Source organism: Microplitis demolitor, chromosome 2 (assembly GCF_026212275.2).
Source record: "Microplitis demolitor isolate Queensland-Clemson2020A chromosome 2, iyMicDemo2.1a, whole genome shotgun sequence".
In the NCBI taxonomy this organism is placed as follows: Eukaryota; Metazoa; Arthropoda; class Insecta; order Hymenoptera; family Braconidae; genus Microplitis; species Microplitis demolitor.
The window spans coordinates 4115557-4139066 of record NC_068546.1 but is presented as its reverse complement, the minus strand read 5'-3'; the positions used below and the strand labels follow the sequence as shown (position 1 = coordinate 4139066).

The window sequence follows — 23510 nt, the reverse complement described above, 5'->3', positions numbered from 1 at the left end:
TAATCAAACTATGGAGATTCACCGTAATTCAAAGTGAATTTTTGTAAAATTCTGCTGCCCCATCGAGGTTTCATAATTTATTGCCTTTATTTACATCATGGTGAGATCTCGCGTCGATTTACTGTGATTCGCCGCAACATCGCGGTGTATTACGGTAGCATCATGGTGATCGTTCACGGTGATTCACCGTAATACACCGTGATTCAGGACCGCCAGAGTTATTATGTTTCGCGATCATATTTTACATGGCAATTCGCCGTGAAATGCAGTCAAATACCGATAAGTTTCGGAAAAAGGACCTTTGTATGGTAAACTTACCGTATAATTGCAAAATAAAACATAGTTGCCGTAAGTTTTCCGTGTGCTGCCGTAGAATATGATTGTTTGATCGTACACGTGTATGTTAAACATGATCGTGAAAAATCATTGTAGTCTAGTCCCAATAAAAACGAAATCCATGTCGGATTGCATGGGAAGCCCTAGAAATCCGTATAGAACAGTATGGGTTTATGCAAGAATCTATAGGAATCAAAATAGGAGTGTATGGATTTATATAAGAATCCATGTAGAAAACCATAGATATCTGGATTTTCACATGGAAAGCCGTAAGACTTAAATTTCCATATAAAACAAGATTTGAGATCGGGTGATTTCAGCTCTCGCTTTTGACTCGGTAAATTTCACCCCGATCTGAAATCGTAACATTTCATCCCTAAGGTCAGGAAGACAATTAACATAATTTATATATAAATTTTCAAAAATTACAGCGTAATAAAATAATTTTTCAAATACAACCGAGATTTCTATTTCATGGAAAAAAATAACTAAGTGGTGTAACATGGATCAGTCTAGGTAGGTCATCATAAAAAATCATGTAATGTCACTACAACATGAAAATTCATGTTTTGGTAACATTACAATCATGTTGGAGCAATATGATTTTTCATGCTCCAGTAACATGACATTCACGTTGCAACAATATGAAAAAATCATATTGAGAAAGCATGAATTTTCATGTTGTAGTAACATTATATAATTTTTTCATATTGGTGCAAAATGAATGTTATATTATTACATATGAAATCTCTGGTTAAAAATACTAATTGAAAGGATTGAGATGCGATTACTCCATGCAAACTGTACATCTACATGTACTAAACAAAAGAATTGAAATAGTTGAAAAGAATACGAATTTCATCATTTTTAATTTTTTTCAATCAATATTTTTAAACAGGGATATCATGTTGCCCCAACATGATTTTTTCATGGTGACTCACATAGACTGGTTCATGTTGCACTACCTAGTTATTTTTTTCAGTGTACTGTCATTATAATTTCTATTATTATAATAATTTTTATGATTATTTAATTGATCATTAATGAACAAATATAATCTAAAAAAATATATAAGTAGGGAAAAAATAAGTAGAACAAATACCCAAGTAATTAATACTTAATTATATAAGAACCTCAGTTAATTTGAAAAATTCATAAAAATAAAATATATAAAAGATTATTTATTCCTTCATTTATTAGATATGTTATATATTTTAATAATTTTACTAAGAGTTATTGATAACGACGCTACATATTTGAAGTAAGTTATCGAACGATATTTAATATTTTGCCATTCATTATGAATGCTAATAAATTTGAAGAAAAAAAAAAAAAAAAAAATTTAATTAGTTTTTTGAACTTTTCTTTAACTAGAAATTTCTATTTTTTTTTTATCTGAAAATTTTTGTCTCTACAGAGTACGTAATTATCAAGTTTACTGGAATGTACCGACTTTTATGTGTCAAAAGTATGGAATATATATGAATGATTTAAATAAATTTGGAATTTATCAGAATGAAAATGATAAATTCCGGGGAGAAAAAATTGTCATACTCTATGACCCTGGAATGTTTCCGGCGTTGATTAAAAATCATAATGGTAAGTAACTATTTTGGCTAAGAGTAATGATTTAATTTAAGTTCATTAGTAGAATTAAATGAGCGGAAATTTATTTTAACAAGTTGTGGAAACTTGAAATTAAAACATGGAAAGTTTTTCAAGAAAGAATAATGCGGGTGGGTAGAATTTTATTTAGACTTGGCTACAATTAAAAAAAAAATGATCAAAGGGCTGGAGTACTTTTTTAAAACTTAATATTTGGAGGTGAAGTGAAAAATTCAAATTTCCTCACGAACGAAATTAGAATTTATGAATTTTCTGCGGACATGTTCCAAATGTATTTTTTTTACCTACCCTAGAAATTTTAGTCAAACTTAAGGATATTAATTCAAAAAACAATTTGATTAAGTTCCTGCAATAGGTTTCAAAAATTTATTTTAAGAGATAAAGCAAAAAATTGAATCTAATAATTTTTTCACTAATTTATTTTTCAACCTACAGTATCCCATAATATCATTTGACATAAACATTTTCAAAATCTATTTAAACTAGAGGATTAATGCCTCGAATCTAATTTTGATTTCGATATAAAAATAGCAAGCAACGTTTCAGCGTTTTGAATGTTACGCAATCATTATAAGGGTCAAAAATATTTTTTTTTCAAGGTACAATAACTCGAAGAAATGGTGGAGTACCACAAGAAGGTAATTTACAGAGTCACTTGGATTTATTTACGACCCACCTTGAAGAGCAAGTTGATGAAAATTTTTCTGGACTTGGTGTAATCGATTTTGAAAGTTGGAGACCGATATTCCGTCAAAATTGGGCGTCACTCGCGCCCTATCGCGACTTGTCAATAAAACTGGAAAATGACCGACACCCATTTTGGAATAAAAGTTCAATAAAACAACGGGCTGTTAAGTCATTCGAAAGTGCTGGGCAATTATTCATGGCGGAAACAATTAAATTGGCCAAAAAATTACGTCCGCACGCTCACTGGAGTTACTATGCGTATCCTTACTGTTTCAATTTAACGCTAAATCAACCGAGCGCTTCGTGCGATCCCCAAGTACTCAAAGAAAATGACAAGTAATTAATTTAAAAATGCAAAATCGAAAAAATTCATTCATTGAATAATATTTTCTTAGATTATCATGGCTGTGGAAATTGGAAGATGCCTTATTACCATCAATTTATTTACGTAATTCATTATCGAGTACCGAACGATTAGAATTAATCACTAAACGATTGGCTGAAGCCACGAGACTGAATAAAAAATTTCCAAAGCGTCTATTATTACCTTATTTTTCATTCAAATTTCATGATCAGAAAAGCATTTATTTGAAGAAGGTAAGAAAAAAAATAGTCGATACGATTCATCAAATATCTAATCGATGTATCGAATTATGAATTTCAATTCTATTCAATTTATTCATGTTTTAGGCAGTAAATTGCACTTTTAATAATTTGAAAAATCGTCAAATCAAATATATTTTATTAAATCCGAATTGTTGTCCGAAATATACAAAATCTCTTGAATCATTACAGAAAGACCTTCGGAGTATTTTCAACACAATGATGAAAAATGGCGCTGATGGTCATATAATCTGGGGCAGCTCCCAAAATTTTGATAGCAGAAAAAAGTGTCTCAAATTCAAAAAATATCTAAACAATACTCTCGGTCCATCTGTTGAGGAAATAAAACTAGCGTATCACCTGGGTCACGTCAAAAAACGACACCTCTAATAATTATCAATCTTCGTTCATTTTTGCTCACCCATACAAAGTTGCCGTTAATGGAAAAAATGCCGTAGGTTGGCCGATGTCTGACTGCAGTCGCTCGGCCAAGCATTGGCAATTAGTAATGGCCCAAACCTGGTTAATTACGAGCAGTTGATTAATTTTTCATCAAGATAGCGTAGTCAATTCGAGGTGAATTTTTATTTAAATTTTTGGGTGTATATGTTATGGTATTACTGGTTTCATATCGAAATATGACTTCCCGTACCGGAAACGACAGTCATACGACGCTGCCGATGGCTGGCCAATGAATGGTTACTTATGACTGGCCGATGATCGGTTTGTAACGTTGGGCCATTATTTTGTGAATTAGTGGCCCATGATTGATTCTTGTTAAATGAAAAAATATACTTATCAATTATTAATTATTCAAATAACTAATTATGACAGTTTTATTTAATTAATACTTGTTTTTTAATTAAACTAAGTCTTAATTAATAAATAGTTTAATTCTCCGATTAAAATTATTTACAAGTAACCATTAAAATATTTTTTAATTCGTTATTATTTGCAATCAACAACCGCAATTTTATAACTTAACTTATAAAAATTAATTTAATTAAAAAATAAGACATATATTTTAAAAGTAAATGTCATTTTTAATAATGGTGGTAGAGCAAAATAATTCCATTGGGTTCTTAATAAATAATCAATTAAATGTAGTAAGTTTTATTTTTAAAAAATTATTAATTATAATAAAAATAGTACGAAATTATTTTTGTTTTAAATAATCGATAATATTAATAAAATTGCTCTTTACATTTCATAAAACCGAGAAGTTGTAGTAAAATGAACAAGTAGATCATTTAAAAGTATCAGTTCAACATTAGCAGGTTGTCCAGTAGCCAGCGTTCAAACCCAGGAATCAGAAGGACGGCAGTTCGCGCCCAGAGCCTAGCAGAATTTTCACCAAGTTTTTTTCACATCATTTACTCCACTTGAATAGTTTAAACGTTAATGATTATGAATTCTATTAAGAAATTAAAAAAAGAAATTGTTTTTAAATTTAATTTATTCGTTTGCTTGGCTGATTGATGGCTGCCATTAATCGGCCGATAGTCGAGCGCCATTAATGGCCCGAGGTTATCATTCTGACTATAAGCCGTTTATCGGCCAATAAAAATTGCCATTGCTGAGCCATTAATCGAAATTCTTGGCCCGGTAATGTCCCGATACAGGGCCGATTTCCAAACTTTGTATGGGCAGTACACAGATAAAAAAAAGATTTCTCGGCGCAAGAAATATTTTTCATTATAGATTTAAGACATAAAAATTTCTTAAGACTAGAATGAACTTCTTGGAGCAAGTATTTTTTTTCTCTTTCTAAGGAAATTTTTATTTCATATTTATAATGTAAAAAAATAATCGGTAGCGGCTACCGAAATATAATCAGCAGCGGCTACCGATTTCCAATCAGTAGCTGCTACCGATTACTTTTTTCCGTCAAATGGAATAACTTTCTTGGGACAAGTAAAAATTTTCTTGATGTGAGTATAAATTTTTTGTGCTAAGATATCTGTCTTTTCTGTGTAGTATAATTTTTTAAAAAATAAAATATTGGCCGCTACCTGAAATTTTCAGATAATTTTCATCCTTAAATAATTTATCGCTAAAATTTTTCTGTAAATTGACTTTGATATAAAAATAATAATTTTCATACCTTAAAAATAAACATTTCAAATATTTTTATGGAGAAATGGTTGATATAATTACCATATTACCTACGTAGTTAATAGAAAAGTCCATATAAAATTTTTTTTTGCATAAACTATAATTGTTATACTGAATATTAATCAATTAACAAGTAATAATTAGCATAACAATGCAAAAGCTCGTGGATAAATTTTATTAGATACATTTAACGTTCATGTTTGAGGTCATATATTTAAAAACCTTATCGTTTGCTTTATATATTATTGTTGCAAAGGTACTCAAGACCTTCGTAAGTTTGTAATACCAACTTGCAAGGTCTCCTTATTATTATTTTAATTTATTTTTTAATGTCATTCTTATGATAAGAATAAAACTGGTTCTAAAAAAAACAAATTTTTTTTTTTTTTGTTACTATTTTCTCAATTTTAAATACATTTGATAAACATGACAATTGCTCTAGTTAAATATATTATCCTTTATTATTTTAATTTTTTTTAGTCAGTCTTAAAAAATTTGTAAAATTAAATTTTATTTAATTAAAATAATTTTTTATTAATTCACTTATTAATTTTTTTTTTAATTACTATATTTTTTTTAGACATATTTTATATGTATAAAAATTTTATTTTTTTCTTTTTCATAAAAATTTTTTTTTTTCCTTTTTTTTTTTTTTTGTAAATAAAATAACAATTAATTATGCAATTACAATAATTTATTCATATAAAAATTGATAAAAATTTTCTGTCAAAAAAAAATTCAATTAAAAAAAAGAAAAAAAATTTTTTGGAAAAAAAAAAAAAATAAATAAAATAAAAATCGTAATCTGAAAAATTACATTGTAAATTAGAGACAATAAAAATAAACATGACTTCTTTTAAATTTATAGCCTGTAATGTCAACACATTATAATGAATAATTTATCACGCGTGTGTACAACCGGATAATAAAATCTAACAAAAAGTGGGAAAATTAAACACCTGCAGATTCACAGATTACTATTGTTATTACAATAAAAAAAAAAAAAAAAAGTTATAATAATAATCCTTGACTCGACCTCATCATTACTATAATACTTTTTCCGTGACTTCATTTACCGCGTCAATGAGCCCGTATCTATATCCTGTCGCTGAATGTACAAATTCAAATACCATATATGTGTATAGATACATATTAAAAAAAAAAATATTAAAACTAATTCAGTTAACGCCCGGGTGCGGAAACGAGAATTTGTAAATTTTCGATTCTGATGAAATGAAAATATTTGATTATTATTATTGTTGTTGTTTATATATAATTATTATTATAGTGTACGAGTGTAGGCAAGCGAGGACATTAGTGAGGTGGGGAAAAATAGTGAGTATAATAAATACCCTGGTATGCAAGACATTAACTTCAGTTGAGCTGGAAAATTCATTAAAATTAAATCTAATAGATATTTATTTATTTACTAATATGTTTTATATATTATTTATTTTTATTATTATTATCAATGCTAATGCTGACTGCTTCAAGTAAGATAATTTTTATAGATTCATTTTATTAATAATAATGATAATTGATATTGATATTGATGCTGATAAATTTGAAAAAAAAAATTACGCTGAAAGATTGATGACCTAAAATTTATTTATCAATTTATTTTTTGCCATTTGAGTAGTTGATAATTTTGGAGAGAAGATAAAATAGAAGAGTTTTTATTTAAGTGGATTTGAAAGTGAAATTTTTATAATTTTTGTCTCTACAGAGTACGTAATTATCAAGTTTACTGGAATGTACCGACTTTTATGTGTCAGAAGTATGGGATATATATGAATGATTTAAATAAATTTGGAATTTATCAGAATGAAAATGATAAATTTCGGGGGGAAAAAATTGTCATACTCTATGACCCTGGAATGTTTCCGGCGTTGATTAAAAATCATAATGGTAAGTGACTATTTTGGCTGAGAGTAATAATTTAATTTAAGTTTATTAGTAGAATTAAATGTGCGGAAATTCATTTTAACAAGTTGTGGAAACTTGAAATTAAAACATGGAAAGTTTTTCAAGAAAGAGTAATGCGGGTGTATAGAATTTTATTTAGACTTGGCTACAATTAAAAAAAAAATGATCAAAGGGCTGGAGTACTTTTTTAACAATTAATATTTGGAGGTGAAGTGAAAAATTCAAATTTCCTCACGAACGAAATTAGAATTTAGGAATTTTCTGCGGGCATGTTCCAAATGTATTTTTTTTACCTGCCCTAGAAATTTTAGTCAAACTTTAGGATATTAATTAAAAAAACAATTTGATTAAGTTCCTGCAATAGGTTTTAAAAATTTATTTTAAAAGATGAAGCAAAAAATTGAATCTGATAATTTTTTCACTAATTTATTTTTCAACCTGCAGTATCCCATAATATCATTTGACATAAACATTTTCAAAATCTATTTAAACTAAAGGATTAATGCCTTGAATTTAATTTTGATTTCGATATAAAAATAGCAAGCAACGTTTCAGCGTTTTGAATGTTACGCAATTATTATAAGGGTCAAAAATATTTTTTTTTCAAGGTACAATAACTCGAAGAAATGGTGGAGTACCACAAGAAGGTAATTTACAGAGTCACTTGGATTTATTTACGACCCACCTTGAAGAGCAAGTTGATGAAAATTTTTCTGGACTTGGTGTAATCGATTTTGAAAGTTGGAGACCGATATTCCGTCAAAATTGGGCGTCACTCGCGCCCTATCGCGACTTGTCAATAAAACTGGAAAATGACCGACACCCATTTTGGAATAAAAGTTCAATAAAACAACGGGCTGTTAAGTCATTCGAAAGTGCTGGGCAATTATTCATGGCGGAAACAATTAAATTGGCCAAAAAATTACGTCCGCACGCTCACTGGAGTTACTATGCGTATCCTTACTGTTTCAATTTAACGCCAAATCAACCGAGCGCTTCGTGCGATCCCCAAGTACTCAAAGAAAATGACAAGTAATTTATTCCATAAGTAAAAAAATTATTCTTTAAAAACAACTTTTTTTTTTTTTACTTATTCAACAATATTTTCATAGATTGTCATGGCTATGGAAATTAGAAAATGTGTTATTGCCATCATTTTATCTACGCTATTCATTATCAACCGATGAACGATTAGGATTGATCGCTGGCCGATTACACGAAGCCGTAAGATTAAATAAGAAATTTTCAAATCGACCAATCATTCCATATTTTTGGTTCAAATTTCAAGACGAGCGTGATATATATCTAAATAAGGTAAAAAACAAATTATCCAAATTTCTAAATTTACCAAATTTAGCCGATAAATAAAATTTCGACTAAACAGACACTAAATCCCATAAATCGATTGATCGATTCTTCAATTGTAGTTTCCTTGTAAAATTTCTATTTTTCTCAAAATTCATAAAAGAAAAAAATGATTACAGGAAGACATTCGAAGCAGTTTCAAAACGATGTTAAAAAATGGCGCTGACGGTCACATAATTTGGGGCAGCTCCCAAGACTTTGACAGCAAAGAAAAATGTCTTAAATTTGAAAAATATTTAAATGACGTTCTCGGACCAGCTGTCAAAGAAATACAAGCCATTGCGTCACGTGGATCCTCAACAACCGACGACAATGACATCGATATTTCTTAATTCAAATTATTAAATCCAACCCACAGCAATTTAATAAAAATAATAACAGACTTTAAATCACCTGAATGTACAAAATATATACAATTTTTTTTTATTCCTCTCTTGCATATAATGAAAATTATACATTTTGATTACACGCCGCATAACAATTCTTTGTTTTATTTATTTTCTCTTCTTCTCTTTCTTTCTATCCACGGGTTACAGGTAAAGAAATATAATTTACTACGTAGCAATTAAAGGAGTCGAGGGTCTTTTTTAAAGAGTGAGCACGAGTTATAAGAGCTAACAATCGGTAGCAAGTGAGAGGGATAATATTAAAAAAAAAATGTATGTATATATATATATATATATATATATATATATATATAGATGACTAGGCAGCTCGCACGTTAAGAAAGAAACCGAAAAGATAATAAGTTGTGTATACAAATACGTTGCCACGCGTATATTTACATGTGTGTTACCTCAATACCTTCACATATTTATTATGGAGAAGCAAAAAAAAGCTTGAGCAGGCCCGCATTAGGCGCCAGGTTCCATACTCTTCTGGGAATGTTTCCCAATCGACGAGAAAATTCATTTTGCTACCGAGTTTGCAAGATTGCCTAAAGCTATTCGACCTTCATTTATACGGCAAACCGGCAATTGCCTTTTTTTGCTCGTAATAGTTTAAGTAGTTTTCGGTTACACTATAGAGCATAGAAGTGTATAATTAAATTATAACCGATACCTATTTTTTAGCGGAATGATTATGGGTGAATAATTTGATCCAGTTATTGATCAAAGTATATAATGTTTGATATTTTGTTTTTTTTTTTTTTTTATCAAATTATGCAGGGAGCAGATTAATCGACTTTTTTTTTATTAGATTTGAACTGAGGTGAAAGGGGCAAAATGGACATGCTAGATATTTTTTAATGTCAAAATAATCGAGGGATTAATAGAAAAATTTATGAGAACAAGAATTATTGTTAAATAGTTATATGATAATCGAGCTGATTAAAAAATTTATTGAAAATTGCAGATTTGCAGACCAAATTTGCCCCATGTCCATTGTGCTTCGTAATTTAAAAAAAATTTCAAGCGATCCATTTTAATCCGATAGCCTATTTTACCCCTGGCCCCTTCCTCTAAATATCCGATCAGAAGGCAGCGATGATTGAAAATAAAATAATATTTAAAATTGTCAATATAATTTATAAATCTGGATCTCTAAGATTAAGTTTAAGGATTCAAATTGCTTAGAATATAATAAACATTAAAATATTAACGGAATAAATTGTGAGCGTGTCCGATCGGTTGACAAACGTTTAGATACAAGGCAACAAACTTGCTGACCGCGTGTTTGTAATCTTTGTTGATTTATTCCGATAAAATAAAATAATTTATTTATTTATTAAATATCCATACTAATAAAACTATTTATTTTATCATACAAATATATTTAAATATAATAAACAAAGTGTTTATTTACTAGTACCGATAATTTTAAAATTAACCAGTTATTAAATACTCGTGGGCATTATTTTAGCTGGTCTTCAAACATTATTACACACTCGACTGTTTAGTTATGTCCTGAACCTCTTTAACGTCACACATTCTTAATAATATTTAATAATTATTTATTTAGTTACTGCGCTATTAATAAACAATATCTCGCATCGTAACAGACATATATACATTTATACTAAAATATAATTGTTGTAAATAAATAAATAAAATACGCGAATACAGATAAATATAGTTGTCTATTTAACCACTGGGACAGTCGTTTAATTATACGGCCCAAGTATTTTTGAACCCTTCAACCCACTGCTATCAACCCTCCCAATTGTTATTTATTTATACAAATATTATTTATAAAAAAAAAACCAAAATATCCTCTATAAAAGTTTAAACGTGCAATCTCTTGTGTAAAAAAATTTCGTTCCAAAAAGATTACAAAAAAGTTCGACATGTGGAGCTTCTAAACTTGAAACAGATTAGAACTTCGAGTGGAACTTTTTTTGAACTTTTATAATTTTGGTAGTAGAAAAAAAAGGTTATTTAGGACTTTATATGGGCGAATTTTGAATTTAAAACAGAACATTATCAAAAGTATTTTTACTAGATTTCACCATCGTTTCGAAAAATTTCAAAAACCACTTAAAACTTTTTTTTATCCTTATGGGGCTATTGGTTTTAGTGGTAACTTTTTCGGAACGAGTCTACAATGTAATGAAATCATTGTTCTTTGCCTCAAAATTCACTCATATGAAGTCTTAGATAAACTTTTTTTTACTATAAAAATTACAAAAATTTCAGTCAAAGTTCTAATCTGTCTCAAGTTTAAAAGTTCCACATGTCAAAATCTTTTGTAATCTTGTTTACACGGTCTCAGTACTCATAATATTTCAAAAATTGTGTATCTGATTTAGTTAATATTGATGACAAGTAAACTTGGTACCGCACAATTTAACTTGATGCAGTAACACGACAAGTTTTACTGGTTCGAGGTGTAAGGCCCGAAGCGATGTTACGTTTTTTACATTGCACGATGTAGATGGTAGTCCAAAGCTTCTCGTTTATACCATATACACTCACTCTTTCTCTTAACCTTCTTCTGGATCTCTGTCTCTCTCTTTCTCTCTCTCTTTTCCAAGTGATGCCTGGTGTTACATCGTGAGGATGCTGTACAGTAAGAAATGAGTAAACGAGAAGAGTAGTATAGAGTAAGAGGAAATAAAATATCTTGCTCCTCTCGGTTTCTCTTGTATTGGATACGAGTAGAGCGCAAACAGACCGAGCCGAGAGCTGAGGATACTAAAAAGCTATCGGTACTGAGGTACAAAAGGCTAAGCCTGATACTTTAACTAAGAATAAGAATAAGAATAAACATAAGAAAATAAGAGGAGGAAAACAAGGTGCTGGAAGAGGAGGAGAAGGAAGAGGAAGATGAAGAAGATGATGATGAAGAAGGAGTAGCATATCCAGTCAGCAAACCGAGTAAGCCAACCAACGTATACCCACTACACCAGCAAGTAAACGAGTAACTAAAAGGAGGTGGTGGGTTCCAAGAGGAGGAGGTGGAAACAGGCAGAAAAGAGAGATCGGCAGCACAGTTTCGTGCCACAGGTTCGCCGATCACACACTCTCTATACAACCATTTGCTTTTACCATCTCAAACGACACTTACACACTTACGTTATCACCCAGGCGTCAATATTCCCCAGTATACCATTTTTGTTTATCAAAAGTTACATTTTTTATTTAAATTATTTACTTGATTTTTGGTACTGTGTCTTGATGATTACCTGAGTGATATGACAGTGGACTGATTACTCCTCATTAATTATTAAAAGTTCATTTTATTTATTTATTTTTTTTTACGTTGGTGTTCAAGTGCAAGTAAGTGCTCATGTTTTATATTGATCATCATTTGTTTGCGTAACAATATGGCAAACGGTGAGTTCATGGAGATTTTAAGAGGAAATAATACTGTGGGATATGAAAATTTTTTATTTTTTATTCATGGATTTTTTTGTTATTTTTTGGGGAATTTTATTTTGGATTATAATTAGAGAGTATGTTAATTAGAAGTGGATAGAAGATGTGGGAGAGGATCCATGGTGTTGATTAGCGGAGTTTGGAAAGTATTTTGATGGGTTGAGATTTTTTATGGTGGATGGGATTTTAGATGATTTGGGTTTTCTTTGGGAAATGGAATTTTTTAATGGAATGAAAATTTTTATTAGAGGATTCAGGATTTTGGTTGAGGGATAGAGGATAGACTTTGATGAAATATGGATTCCATTAGTTGGATAATAGTTTCTGGAAATTAGACTCCAATTAATGGAATGGAATATTTTTGCAGAATAGTAAAAAATTTTGATAGTAAAATTAAAGTTTAATGTTTGATTAAGAACTCTATTAATGGAATGGAAAATCGCATTAAAATAGAGTTTTTGTTAATGGAATTATAATCTCTATTGGAAAAAAAATTTTCAGTAATGGAATTAGGCGTTCCGTTATTGAAATAAGATTTACCGTTAATGGAATTAAGATTTTCATAAGTGAATTAAGAATTTCATGGGATAGGAATTTTCATGAATAGAATAATAAATTCCATTAATAGAGGAAAAGTTTCCATTAGAGGATTGAAGAATTCTGGTATAGGAATTTGAATTTCTAATAATAAAATTAAGAATTCCGTTGATGGAGTGAAAATTTCCATTAATGGAAATAAGAATTCCATTATTCAAATAAGAATTTTCATTAATGGAATTGGGTATTCCTTTAATTGAATAAAAAATTCCATTAATAGAATTGGAAATTCATTTATTAGAATAACAAATTTCATTAATGGAATTAATAATTCGATTGATAGAGTAAACATTTTCATCAATGGAATTTAGATTTCCATTATTGGAATGAGAATTTTCATTAATGGAGTTAGAAATTCCATTAATGGAAATAAGAATTCCATTATTAAAATAAGAATGTTCATTAATGGAATTAAAAATTCTTTTATTGGAATAGGAATTCCCATTAATGGAATTAGAAATTCTGTCAATGAAGCAAAAATTTCAATTAATGGAGTAAAGAATTCTATTATCGAAATAAACATTTCTATTAAAGAATTAAAAGTATCTATTAATGAAAGTAAAAAAATTCCATTTACGAAAAAGAATTTTTACTAATAGACAATAGACTTTTGCAATAAAATAAGAATTAAATTGAATAATGATATCCAATAATAGAATATTATAATTACAAATAGTGGACTAACAGATTCCATTTGTACTAAAAACATTTTATCAATAGAATTTAAATTTCTATTATAACATTAAAAATGTAATTATTTTAGCATTTCTATCAGAGAAAAGTTTTCCATTAATGGAAAATTTCTATTAGTAAAAACAATAATTTTCTAATAACACAAAAATTTCATTAATAGAATAATGACTTGTATTTATCGAACTATGATTTCGATTAATAGATTAAGAACTAATATTAATGGAATATTCCATTAGTTAAATTAATATAAGATCCATTGAAAAAAAATTTTATTCACATCTACTAGAATAAAGATTTTGCTTAGACAGAAATTCACATTTCTTCAATAAAATTATAAATATTTTTATCCCGCGTTCAAGATTCTTTATTAATAGAAATTCTAATACTGGAATGACATTCCATTAATAGAACTCTCCAATTCTTATTCAAATAACAAAAGATTTATAAAAATTAAAATTCCATTTCTAAAATTATTATTTTCATTACTACGACCCAGAAACCCATAAAAGGGCTCATAAATTTCAATGAAATTTTTAATTAATTTTTAAAGGAACTAAACCATCTGCATATAAAATTTAAATTTCCATTAACGGAACAACAAAACCAAAACTATATAATAACACATATCTGAATCGAATGCATCCAATACTCGCGGTTAATTATGAGGCTCAAAGTGTGAGGATGCTGTCCAGCGACTTGATTCTATCTCTTGAGCAGCAGCCAAATGCTTTTTTGTTGCGCCGCACGATCTAGATCGTTATCGATGCCCGAAGGGTGATGGAAACCTGGAGATTGGTGTCTCGGTAGATCTTTGTAAAATTACAGGCTTCACATTTGCTTTTTACTCACTTCTATCCCCCCTCCCCCACCTCCGAATTATTAATTAATAAATTAATTTAAATACATATGAGGCCCGAGAATAATCCGCACAGCCAACCTGTAATTTAATAATGAAAACAAACAACGTCAGAGCTCAGAAATTGCAACTTTTATCTGCATTGACTCGTTTAATCAATGCAGTGTAAAAATCAGGTTTTAATAACAGTAGAGGCAAAAACTAAATAAATGAATTTACGTTTCGATTTAAAAGGTTACAGAAACTCCCGTTTTGGGGTCAAACAATTTTTTTCTTTTTTAATTAACAGACCAATTAGTGTTTCAATGCGCGCATGCGTTTTTTACATAAAAATATGTACGGGCGTCAAAAACATGAAAAAAATAAGATTTATGATAATAGTCCTTAAAAAAATTAACGACGTGTTTTAATATATTTTTGACTAATTTAAATTATTTAAAAAAAAAAAAAAAAAATAAATAATAATGATAAAAAAAAAATTTTGTCTCTTTTTCCGGTAAAAAAAAAATGTTATCCAGGTATCCCAGTGTCTTTTTATACGCGCTCGAGAAATTAGTAAGGTGGAGAAACAAAAGCAAATAAAAAATAAAAAAAATAAATAACGTGGGGGCGTTGTCGGTAAGCTAAACCAAAAGAATATAGTGCTGAGTTACAAGAGAGTGGAGTGAGTAAGAAAGAGTTTGTAAGGTTATAAAAAGAAAAAAAAAGTAAAAATGTATGGCGCCGCACGTTTAACGTGTTTTAGACGTATCCCAAGTCTTTAAAATTTTTTTAAGCGTTACATTTTTTTTGAATTCAAATGTTGAGGAAGTAGAAAATTAGTGTCATCAGAAGTATCTCAGGTTCAAACCTTTTATAAATTTATATGTATATATACATATTTTTTTTTTTTTTTTATTTTATTTTATTTTTTTTTTTTTTTTTTGAAGATAAGTAATACGAGGTAATATAAGGTTGAGGGAGTAGAGTGTAAGGATAAAAAAAAGGGATAAAAAAATAATGAGAATAAAAAAAAAAGGTGAAATGGCGCCACACGTCCAGCCTGTTTTCGGTCATCTCTTGTAAGACCCGTCGGCAATATTTTTATATTTTTTTTTCGATGTCTTCCGTATCAAGGCTACTACTAGTTTACCCACGAAATTTAAGTTTCTGATACCTTAGAATTAAATTTTTTTTTTTTTTTTTATTTAATTATGATATTTAATTGTATATTATTATTTTATTACTTTATTTAAAATTTAATGTTAATTCAATAAATAAATATACATTTTATTTATAAAAAATTGTTTACACAGTACTAAGTAAGATATTTATGTCTTTCCCTTCACTTAACTAGCTTAGGAAAAAAAAAAAAACAAGAATACTAATTATAATAAAATACCTTTATATAGTAAATATATGCACACGTGGATTATGATACGCGTATTGGTTTAAGAAGAAGATGGAGGCATAGAAGTGACAGTGGATATATAAAGGAAGCCGCAATGTTTAAACGTGTTACACAAATGTAGTAAGAGTAGACTTATAAAGTGGGAAAAAGACTTGAACGAAGGTGATCCAGGCTACAAGACTTCTCTTACGATATATATATATATATATATACGTAGAGTTAACCACATATTTCAAGTTATTGCGCATTATAAATCAACATACTGTGCATTTTTCTATTTTTTTAAACAAATTTTTATTATTTCAAGAACAAATTTTTGAAATTTTTATTTTGATTTAAATTCGAGGACGAAATGTTCTATTAGGTAGTTAAGGACGCCTACACTAGAGGGCACGATAAAAAAAATTTACTTAGAGACGCTTACACTAGAGGGCGTGAAAAAAATTAATTTAAATACTGAGGTAATGATACTCCTCTTTTTTTCTCAATCTTATTTATTAAATACAGAAAGATTTAGTTGAATCAAAAATTATTAGTTACATTTCTCAGCTATAAATTATTTGATATTAATATATAAAAATAATTTTAAATATATGATTAAAGATAACCTAAAATATTTAATGTCAACTGTCAGCTTTGATGATTTTTTATTCATATGTAATCTGACACTATACCATTATTGAGATGTATCACAACATATATTTTTGTATATTAATTTTCATAACCAATATTTACTTCCTATCACCGCTTATATTTTTTGTAATTATTTTAATAATTAGTAATAATTTAATTATACAAGACAGAAATTCATAAAATGCAAATATGGTAATTTTAGTTTACAATTTATACCTGGAATATGTTTATTATAAATATGAGACCGAACATTTTATGATAGTACAGTGACGCTGACGATAGAGGGCTCCGAATTTAAGGCTGTGCTTAATGACGCTTACGATAGATGGCAGTTTTAGGACTGAAAAAAAAAATTTCAGTTGATTGAGCAGAGAGAAAATAAATAAAGAATTTGTAAAAGTTGAGATTCGATATTTGAGAAAAATAATAAGCATATGAGGTAATTTAAAAAACCGATTAGTAGGTATGTATTAGTTTTTTTTTTGTCGAGCTTAGAATTTAAAAAGGCGACATGAGTAAATGAAAGAAAACGGGACTGATGCTGAGGAGGTCCGGGTATGCATAGTGCCCAGAGGCGAGAAGAGAAGGTGGCGCAGCAACAAAGAGCTTTGGACTTCTGACCAGTGGTTTCAGGGACGGCCAGACACCTGATATTTATTCTCATTCTTTTTATTTTCATTATTCTTTTGGTCTTCTTCTACCTCTGCCTCTACATCTTATCCCTCTTTTATTTTCACTTCGTTTTTTACTGTTTTTTCGTCAGCACCACTGTGAAAAGTACACCAAGCACGAGGAAGCCTTTATGGGTGTAGAGATCTCTCAAATGTTTGACGTTGGATCATCTGCAAATTTTAACTCATTAACACGTCGACAACTTTTGTATGCACCCTTTGATAGTTTTGGCTGGTTTTTATTGAATCACTTTCTTATGCAGGAAAATCATAGTCAGGGATAATTAAATATAAATATATATATATAATTATATAAATATATACAAAAAAAAGAGGATTTCTTGAGGCAAAAAATTTTCACTTGACCGAATAAATTTTTTATATCATGGAGTAAAACAAAAATTTTCATAGGGCAATCGAGAATTTTTTTTATGTGTATATATTTATGTACATATATTTTTTATGGATTAAATTGTTATTCTGGGACTAATGTGAAATAAAATTCAAACAAAAATAAGGCACTCAATGAGTTCTTGATTATTTTTAATTGTAAATTACGTATTAATTTATTTATTAAATTTGTAAAAAATGGAGTAATTAAAAATTGAAATAAATAACTAATCGTGGGATTGATACTTTTAAAATTAAATATATATTTGTTGGTTATTTAATCAGTGGCGTTTAACTAACGAAATATAAAATATCTTACTGAGATTAAATATATTTTTTTGTACTCTATTGTTTATTTATATTTTTATTTAAATAATTTAATAAATATTATGACCATAGGAAATGGAGTTGAATGAGCAGGTGGAATGGGAAGGAAAATAAAAAATGATGATACTGTCGAGTAATAATTTAAATCGAATACTTTAATGAATCTCTGCTCGAAACAATAATCTGAATAATGTTAGTCAGGTAATTATAATAAATAAAAAGACTGGATGAATTTTCTGGCTCGAACAGTATTTGAGATTGAAGGGAATGTGGATTGAAAGCCGTCCAGTTGAGTCTCGATACATTTATTATATTCTCCAGCTAAAAATTATCACGGTATCGGTGACTTGGGTGTTAATTAATCAAAATTATTTAATTTATTTTTACTCTTCATAAAATCAATCGTGAAGAAAATAAAATAAATAAACTGAAAAAAATTATCTAAAAATTGCTTACTATTTTCCAAGAGCTTATTTGGCCCATAAGACCTCTCTTTATTATAAAATCGCGACTACACCATCTAATAATTTTTTTATCAATTACCGCGCGTGCATGAAATATAAAAACAAATAATTAAATAAATCACCTTCAAGAATATTTTTTATTAGCAACAAATATGTTAAGTTCTTGATATATTTCTGAACACAAAGTTTTTTTATCCAGTCTGTTCGAACTTTTGACACATAAAATTCAATAATATTTATTGGTCAATAATTTACATTCATACGAATAGCGAAAAAACCTATGAATATAAATTAGTAAAAAAAAAAATACATCCTTAAATCCTTATTTTTTTTTAATCTTAAATAGTAATCTTAACACCCTGTTAAAACGTGTGAGTTACTACCTGCAAATAATTTTGTGGTTGAATACAAAATTAACTCGGATGTCCCAAACAGTGGTAGTCATTTCTAAGAATTTTTTTTTGAAAATAATTAAAAAAAAACAACTCAATAAATTAATAAAAAAAAATTTTGAAACCTCGAATATATATATATTCTGGATTTTTGTATTTACAAACAATGTGACTAAAAAAATACATATAGTATTTATGTATAAGGAATTCCAATAAATTGTTTTTAATAACGAATCTTGGAAATAACAAACTGCTGAGAAATCAAACTAACGAGTGATTTAATATTTTTTTTTCTTATTTTTATTCGAGCAAGTTTCACATGAGTGGACAGGAATTGCCGCGGTTTGTTTGAACAAACTTGTTTATTTCAGCATCCACAAACGAAAAACTTAAAAATTGTCATTCCTTCGTGAAAATAATTCTCTTTTTTTTTTCTCGTCTATTGTCTTATTTCAGAACTTTGTTTTGTATCAACTTGATTGGATTCGTGACCAAAATAAAAATAAAAAATAATCGTAGTTAATTTTTTTTTTAATTCTAATCCTTATTTGTCGTAAAAATTTCGACTTTCTTCAATAAAAATAATTTTTTGTAAATGTTAGCAACAAAAAATTTTCTTTTTTAAACTTTATCCAGAATTTAGAAAACTTTTTTTAAAAATCAAGTCAAGAAATTCATTAAAATTTAATGGAGGTAATTATGGATATTACAAAAAAAAATTAATTAGTGTTTCAAAATAAATATTTTGAATATTTAATTAATATTAAAAATATCGCGGAGTTTAATTTAAAAAAAAAGTTACAACTTAAAAATTTTTAAATCTCTATTAAAATTAAAAAAATCATTATTTATTTATTTGGTAGCATTCTGTCCCGTGCGTGCCATATTGCCCCGCCTTTCTCTATACGTACATTCGAGTCCTGATGACGTAATTGCAACCGGTCGTCGAACTGGAACCACGAATGGAAGTCCCGGTACTCGAACCGGCTCCATTTCATTCATAAAAAAAAAATTAAAATATATAATAATCATAATTATTTTTTATAAAGATACTTATACATATGAATTACATAAAGACTTTCACAACAGAATTATTTAAATTATCAATTAAACAAAATATTCAATTATTGATTATTATTTTTTTTTTTTTAATAACAATTAGAAAAAATTTCTTTTTTGCAGAGATGACATCGATACCAAGTATTAGAGCAATTGTAGCAATTGTTGTATTAAATTTGACATTACTGCAAGCTCATCGTGAACATAAGGTAAAAAAGAATTTTTTTGTATTTTTTTTTATATTAGAAATTATCTTTTATATTAAACAATTTAATAAATTTTTTTAAAGGTACATAATATTGTATTATACCCGGATAAACATAGTTGGTGCAAGACAACGCCGATAAAACAAGTTGTCACGTGGCCACAGTGCTCGTCACAGGAATTGGACAACAATGTTTGTGTTGGAGCTTGTTTTTCTTATATGGTACCTCACAGTGAACCCTCGGCTCCTGGGGACTTGATCAGACCTTATTGTGACTCATGTCAACCACTCGACAGTGTTTGGCATACTGTAAGTCCGAATAAAACTTATCTATAGATAATTATTACATATATTTAACTACTTTTTATGGCTAGATAATTTTTTACAAAAAAATGACCTTGATGGCATTCAAGCTGATGCGATTCTGCGTAAAATGAGTACCCACAACGTTATATTACGATAAAGTTGTTCACTTATTTTTTTTAATTAATTAATTGTTTATAAATCATTAATTTTTAATTTTCGATCAGCGAAAATTTTTTTGACCAACAGGATTGTAATGTTAGACTTCTGGGTGTTATTACGCGTAAAATCAGTACCCACAACAATATATTATAAAAATATGTTCATTAATTAATTTAATTATTTAAAAAATTAATTATTTGTAACTTAATTACTTCCGGTTTGAATATATTGATGTGGGTACTCATTTTACTCCTCCCAACGTCTACTATAAGACCACATTATCATTTCGAAAAAATGAGCAACAAAAAGAAAATTTTTTTTTTTTTAATGATTTCGACTGATTTTTTTTGGTTTACAAATATATTGATGTGGGTATTCAAACAACCGAAAATCGTCTCAAAAATTATACTATGCCACCAAATATGCCGAACCAATTAGTTTATTATTAATAATAGAAATTTTAATAAAAAAAAAAATTTTTTTCTTAAACATGGTGATGTGGGTACTCATATTAGAGGAAATTACCTCAAAAATTCAAAAATAAATAAATTTATTGTCGATAGGTAACACTGGACTGCAAAGACGAGGATAACAATCCAACGACGATGCTAAAAAAAGTTCAAATAATTACGAATTGTTCATGTAGTTCATGCATGGAAACATCGAAAATAAAGCCCGATTATAATACACTACTGCACACTTTGACAGATGACAGTATCGACGACAACGTTAATCACGTCCATGAGACACCAGATTTATTATTAAACCCCAACTTAAATTCGTCTAAGAATGTCACTAAAGATGGGATCGAAGCCAACGAAAGATTTATTCAGTACTTTAAACATCTTAAAGAATCTAAAAAACTCGATGAGACGAATGCTAAAGAACTATTTTCGAAATTAGAAGATAACATGAACTTGGAAACATTGCGCGAGTTAATTAAAAAATACGGGCAAGATGAACATCACAAACATCATCATCAGAAAATAGACGTTGAAGAAAACCATACGGAATCTGAAGAAACTGAAGCAACTCATGACACCGATGCCGATTCCGATTCCGATACTGATACTGAGGATCATCATCACAATAATCATCATATTGGTCCCCATCATTCGATAGTTCTCGATTCAGATGTTAAAGAAAAAATAGATGTCGAGCCTCATTACTTACATCCAGCAGTTGCTGGACAAGAGATTAGTTATCATGACAATGTTCTCGTTGACAAAACTAAAAAAAAAGATTTTTAATTTGAAATTTAGAATTTTTTTTTGCACCCGTAAAAATTTTTTTATTTTAGTTTTGAAATTTATGTTTTTACAGCTAAAATATTAGAGATAGAGCAAAAATTAATGAATACTTTTTTATAGAAAATTTAATTGTCTACAAAAAATGTTTCTTTGGGTTTTTGTGTAAACTCAATATTTTAGGCAGAAAGTTGAATTTAATTATGAGGAAAATAATGAACCAATATTTTTGGCGGGAAAAATACTAAAGTTTTTTTTTAAATTACGTTTTTATAGATTTTATTATATTGAACACTGTTGTCATTTTTAAGGATGAAAGAGAAAAAAATTTTAATCAAAAATTGAAAATAAAACTTTTTATAGTAATAAATTTTTTTTTTTTAATACTTTTCATTAGAAATTATGTATGTAAAATAATTAGCAAAAATATTAAGCAATTAGTTTTTTTTTTATTTTTATATAAGTTAATTTATCTGCAAAATGAACTAACAAAATAAATAAAATTTGTAGATAAGAATAATTATAAAAAATAATAATTGTTTTAATAATTATAAATTTTTTTTTAAATAATTAATAATTTAATACTACAAAAAAACATTATTTAACTAAAATATTATATATCTATTTATTTTATTATTTTTTTTTTGCTGCTTACAATTAAAAATTGTATGATTATATTTTTATCAATAAAATAACAAAATTATTTTAAAAAATGTCGTTAAAATTTTTTTTTTTAAATTACTTTCTGTAGATCGTAACTAGTAGACAAATTTTTGATGTTCGATTTTACAAAAAATTTCAAGATTTAAAAAAAAAATACTTAGAAAAAAATCAGATCTTAAATTTATTGACGTGAGTTGAATTTCTTGTGCAAAAATATGTTTGTTGTTTGTGTCAAGGAAAATGAGAGAACTTTTTTTTAAATAATTGTCTACAGGCTGTGAAAAAACTGGTGTGAATTGGTCCTCAGATATTGCGACCATTTCAAAATATTTACCAAAAAAATTTTTTTTTGTATTGTATCTAAGAAATTTGATTAAAAATCATCAACTGCTCACTTGAGGGTAAAATAATCATAAGAAGAGTCTGCACTTTTCTCTATCACACTCAAGTCGACGATCGGTACATCCCTTGTTGCACTTGCACAGTAAATTAAAACTGTCCAAATTTTTCTCTTAAACAAATTTACAAAAAAAAAAAAAATTTGCTAGATTAAAGATTTACGCATCGATCCTTTTTTTCGGTTTCCATTTAAAGGTTTAAAAAAAAAATAGTGGACAAAAATTACTATAGACCCTAGCTCATAAAAAAAATTTCTTTTTTCTTTATACAATTTTCAAAATTGTAAATATTATATCATCTAGAACTTGAATATCAATATTTAATTTATTTTATCAAAAATATCATGTGTCTCATTTTGCTTCACTATTCCTTATATATTCATATTTATTTCTTCTCATATAAATTGATAAATGAAATTTACAAAAAAAAAAAAAAAAAAAAAAAAAAAAATCAAAATAATAATAATATGCAGTTTTATCAACTTTCACCAAAGTACATAACTGGATTTTGCCTCTAGCTCATTAAATTTAATATATATATATATATATCATTTCTTACTCTCTCTTCTAAAAATTAAAATTGA

At 28.0% G+C, this 23510-nt stretch overlaps 2 protein-coding genes and 1 pseudogene across 4 annotated transcripts; all 3 read left to right on the top strand.

The window, feature by feature from the left end:
* The first annotated feature begins 838 nt into the window (after nucleotides 1–838).
* On the top strand, nucleotides 839–3710 carry LOC103576975 (hyaluronidase-like; annotated as a pseudogene).
* Nucleotides 3711–6713: 3003 nt separating this feature from the next.
* On the top strand, nucleotides 6714–9076 carry LOC106694078 (hyaluronidase). Its single transcript, XM_014444184.2, has 5 exons — nucleotides 6714–6860; nucleotides 7094–7275; nucleotides 7902–8325; nucleotides 8406–8607; nucleotides 8778–9076. The coding sequence occupies exons 1-5, from the start codon at nucleotides 6802–6804 to the stop codon at nucleotides 8988–8990; spliced, it is 1080 nt and encodes a 359-aa protein (XP_014299670.1). The 5' UTR covers nucleotides 6714–6801; the 3' UTR covers nucleotides 8991–9076.
* Nucleotides 9077–11959: 2883 nt separating this feature from the next.
* On the top strand, nucleotides 11960–22322 carry LOC103576953 (hyaluronidase-like protein). Of its 3 annotated transcripts, none has more exons than XM_008557409.3 (4): nucleotides 11960–12434; nucleotides 20072–20157; nucleotides 20238–20462; nucleotides 21182–22322. In XM_008557409.3, the coding sequence occupies exons 1-4, from the start codon at nucleotides 12425–12427 to the stop codon at nucleotides 21866–21868; spliced, it is 1008 nt and encodes a 335-aa protein (XP_008555631.1). In that variant the 5' UTR covers nucleotides 11960–12424; the 3' UTR covers nucleotides 21869–22322. The 3 variants fall into 3 exon arrangements, with proteins under 3 accessions (XP_008555631.1, XP_008555632.1, XP_053598869.1); XM_008557410.3 differs by having other exon boundaries at nucleotides 11964–12377; nucleotides 21182–22320; XM_053742894.1 differs by lacking the exon at nucleotides 11960–12434 and adding an exon at nucleotides 18116–18234.
* Nucleotides 22323–23510: the final 1188 nt, after the last annotated feature.